The sequence below is a fragment of the Plectropomus leopardus genome, chromosome 21 (genome assembly GCF_008729295.1).
Source record: "Plectropomus leopardus isolate mb chromosome 21, YSFRI_Pleo_2.0, whole genome shotgun sequence".
Lineage (NCBI taxonomy): Eukaryota > Metazoa > Chordata > Actinopteri > Perciformes > Serranidae > Plectropomus > Plectropomus leopardus.
The window spans coordinates 23,694,527-23,698,600 of record NC_056483.1 but is presented as its reverse complement, the minus strand read 5'-3'; the positions used below and the strand labels follow the sequence as shown (position 1 = coordinate 23,698,600).

The window sequence follows — 4,074 nt, the reverse complement described above, 5'->3', positions numbered from 1 at the left end:
TTACTTTATTTATCAAACACAATCAATTCCTAAATTCATCTGTGTAAACACAATTGGTCTGTTAAGGCAGACTGACTTGGTTTGATTAAGCTTCCCTCACTTAAAAAGAAACAAGTTAATTTCCCTTGTCATTTTGAAGTTGACTTAACAAAATAAAGTACAACAATATTTTAATTAAACCTTACAGATAGATATAAAGTAAACATAGTTTAAGAATAGCTACATTTACTTGCCTTTTTCAAGACAGTCGGTTTCCACTTGTTTCCACTTGTTTTTGAAAATGAGATAAACTTGTCAGCTTTTACAGTGCATTAGTATTTGCAACTGTGTACTGTTTAGTTTTGCTTTTTTATTTATTCTTTTCTTTTTACTTTGCTTTCTTTGCTAGTACACACACACATGCAAACATGATCACCACGTTGTTCTCTTTTTTCTGAAAAATCCTTTGTCAATTGTCCTGTATTCATTTTTGCCTTTTCCTTTTGTTTTCCTCAAACAAACAAAAAAAAAACCCTATTCAGGTGTTAAGAGCACTGTGGGGAATGCCTACTGTACAGAGAGAAAAGGCTTTTCTAAAGACTGCGAGGTCCCCGGTCTCTGAAAAAAAAAAAGTCCATAACCTCTGTATTCTTTTGGCTTCAATGGTAAGCTGCTGAGTCAGGGGGTTCTCTTGGGGGTGAGGGGGGTGAGGGAGGGGGGGTCAGCGATTCTTTGGTCAGGTATAAAAGCAAAGGGTTAAACCAGGGAGGAGAGCAGTTCAGGAGCAACATCACCTCTGCAGCTAACATGAGCAACAGCGGCATGAACATGAGGGGCAAGATCATCTTCTACGAGGACAGGAACTTCCAGGGTCGCTCTTATGAGTGCATGAGCGATTGCTCCGACATGACCTCCATCCTGAGCAGGTGCCACTCCTGCAGGGTGGAGAGCGGCTGCTTCATCGTCTACGACCGCCCCAACTTCATGGGAAACCAGTACCTCATGAGGAGGGGCGAGTACTCCGACTACATGAGCATGATGGGAATGAGAGACTGCATCAGGTCTTGCCGTATGATCCCCATGGTAGGTAGAAGACAACATCCATCACTTTTACTCTAGTATGGCTGACATCCGAGGCCGCCAAACAGCCCCAAATAATTCTCATTTTGAGCGTTTTTTGTCACTAGATCAGGGATGCCTAGCTTGCTTTGCTTGGAAGCCACTTTTGCAAAATGACAGGAGGCCAGGGGCCAGTCACAGGCTGCCCCATAAATGTTCTTCGGATTTTAGGACATTTCTGGGATTTTAGGAAATTACAAGAATTAAAGGACATCCTAGAAATGTATGGCATTTCTGAGATTTTAGGACATTCTAAGATTTCTTAACATTTGTTGGATTTTAGCACATTGCTAGAATTTAAGGGCATTCCAGGATTTTAGGACATTTTTGTACATTTGTTTTGTTTTGTACATTTCTAGGATTTTAGGACATTTCGAGAATTTTAGGATGGTTTTAGGATTTTGGGACCTTTCTGGGTATGGTTTTAGGATTTTAGGACATATTTGGGATTTAAGGACATTTTTAGAATTTTAGGATTTTCGGGTATTGTTATGTATTCAGGACATTAGAGGCAGATAGGATGGTTGTTGGGGGGATCCTCCACTGGCACTTTCATTTAATAAAAAAAAAAGTTCTACTATGGTGCTATATTCAACTAAGCATACAGTCCTAAATTTTGCCCATATTACCAACTAACATCTTTTACTGCCCTCCATTCTAAGCAGTCTGGAACCAGGTCTGGTGACATCTTAAACAAAACTTGACATTAAGGCACTTTTTTTCTGTTCTCTTGAAATAAATAGCACAGAGGCCAGTTCAGGATGATGATCTATGAGAGGGAGAACTTCGGTGGTCAGATGCACGAGCTGATGGACGACTGCGAGAACATCATGGACCGCTACCGCATGAACGACTGCATGTCCTGCAACGTGATGGAAGGACACTGGCTGCTGTACGAGCAGCCCCACTACAGAGGCAGGATGGTGTACCTGAGGCCCGGAGAGTACAGGAGCTTCAGGGACTTGGGCATGGGCGGCATGAGGCTCATGAGCATGAAGCGTATCATGGACCCCTGCATGTAAATGTTCACTAAACGATCACTGAATGTATCAAATGCCAGTAAATTAAAATCATTTCTGCACTATCAAAAAAGAACAATAATTTCTTCATTGTGTCATACCTTTATTTAAACTCTGCTGCAGGAACATTCGTTCTCGAGCAGCAACATTTTCTGAAATTTCTTTCATATTTTCTCTTGATTTTCTGGTCAGAAAATATGAGAGAAGTCAACTTCAGATGCAGTAAATGTTCTAAATCCTCCAATTCTGCTCTTACTTGGATGTGATCATTGCTGAATCCCACTTGATCATAAAGCATGTATAAGCATAGGTAACTCTCCTTAAACACCATTTAATTGACTGATTGTTTCAGCTGCAGTGTATATTTTCATATTTTTGGTTTGTGCACAAACATCTTAATTTGTAAAGCAGTTATCTAGTGATAGTAGTGGAGTAAAAAGTTTAATATATTCCTCTAAGGTGAAGTGGGGTAGAAGTGGAAAGTACATGAGATTAAAATACACAAGCAATTCCTCAGATTTGTACATAAGTACAGTACTTTAGTAAATGTATATAGTTACATTCCAGCAGAGGGACGCACAGTAAGCGAAATTACAGTCATTAGGATCAAAATACTAAGTACAGCAGTATCTCTTATATTTAATCATCTAGTGATTAAAATTGCTCTAAAACAATCAAAATTCTATTAAATCATATGCATGCATTTTTTTTCCTCACATGTCAAACTTACTTTTCGTTGCACTGGGCAGCAATTGGTGATCTGTAAAAACAAAATATTTTTCTCTTATCTGGTAAGAGTGCTCTCATCCGCTCATAATATTTTCTCCCACCTAATACCCCTTTCCCACTCAAATTAGGGCACATGCGCTTTTCACACATGGGCTAAATATAGGCGATCACCTACATTACCACAGTGGTTTCTTCTCTTTATATATCTTTGCTTACCCAGTCTCTCTTTTAAACTCGATGCAGACTAATTTGGAATAATGTTTGAGCGCTGCTTAGGAGGAAACGGAGGGTGTTGTGTCCTCATCAATGCTGATCTGAGCAGGAGGTGCTAAAAACCTGTGTCTACTGCAGTCATTTGACCCTGGTGTGAATGCCAATCATACACATTCTCATTACAGCGTGATTTTTTATGCAGTGGTAAGGCTTTAGAGAAGAGCAAAATTAGAAGACAATCCAAGACAATCAAGGATTCGGTGAATCCCGAAAATCAATGAGTACTGACAAAATAAGAACATATTATGGATACAAACAAAAATAAGAGAAAATTTGCTTGTATATCATCGCTTGCATGCAGCTCTATGAGTCTGTTAAAAAAATCATCAAAGACAATTCACTTAAATCACTTTTAAATATTAAGTCTTTAAGTCGGTTACAGCTATTACCTGTGATCAGGTTTGGAAATAAGCATTTCTTCATTGTCGTTACAGACACCCAGGAAGAACTTTGATTCTGCATCTTCCACAGAAACATCCCATGGCAATGTTGACCAGCTGCTGCATGCTGTAAGACCAGGAGAACTGTGCCAGCCTGGGACCTGTCACATATCATCATCTTCACCAGACATAAGCCTGGAGGGGTGAGTCTGTGTATCTGTCTGTCAACAGCTAATCTTGCAAACTACTGGACCAGTTGGCCTAATATTTTGGGAGCACATTTATGACTGCATGCTCAAGGACCTCACTGACTCCTCACTCCTCTAAACCAGCTGGAGGGGACTGCAAGTTTTCCAGAAATCACTTCAGTCTGAAAACAAAATAACCCTCACTGTCTGTTGCCAACCACATTTTGGCCTTCCTTGTGGCTCAAAAAAGTGACATCCGAAGAAAGGTTTGGCCTCATTTTGAAACAAGACATCTACAGATTAATTCCAAGATTTTATGATCCACTGAAGTTAAGCAAAAAAGTTAGATGAATAAATCCCCATTTTTGTTATCCTCGCTGTCATCTT

The 4,074-nt window shown here is 39.7% G+C and overlaps 1 protein-coding gene across 1 annotated transcript; it reads left to right on the top strand.

The window, feature by feature from the left end:
- The first annotated feature begins 777 nt into the window (after positions 1 to 777).
- On the top strand, positions 778 to 2,120 carry LOC121960568 (gamma-crystallin M3-like). Its single transcript, XM_042510344.1, has 2 exons — positions 778 to 1,062; positions 1,842 to 2,120. Exons 1-2 carry the CDS (start codon positions 787 to 789, stop codon positions 2,118 to 2,120), a joined length of 555 nt encoding a protein of 184 aa, XP_042366278.1. The 5' UTR covers positions 778 to 786.
- Positions 2,121 to 4,074: the final 1,954 nt, after the last annotated feature.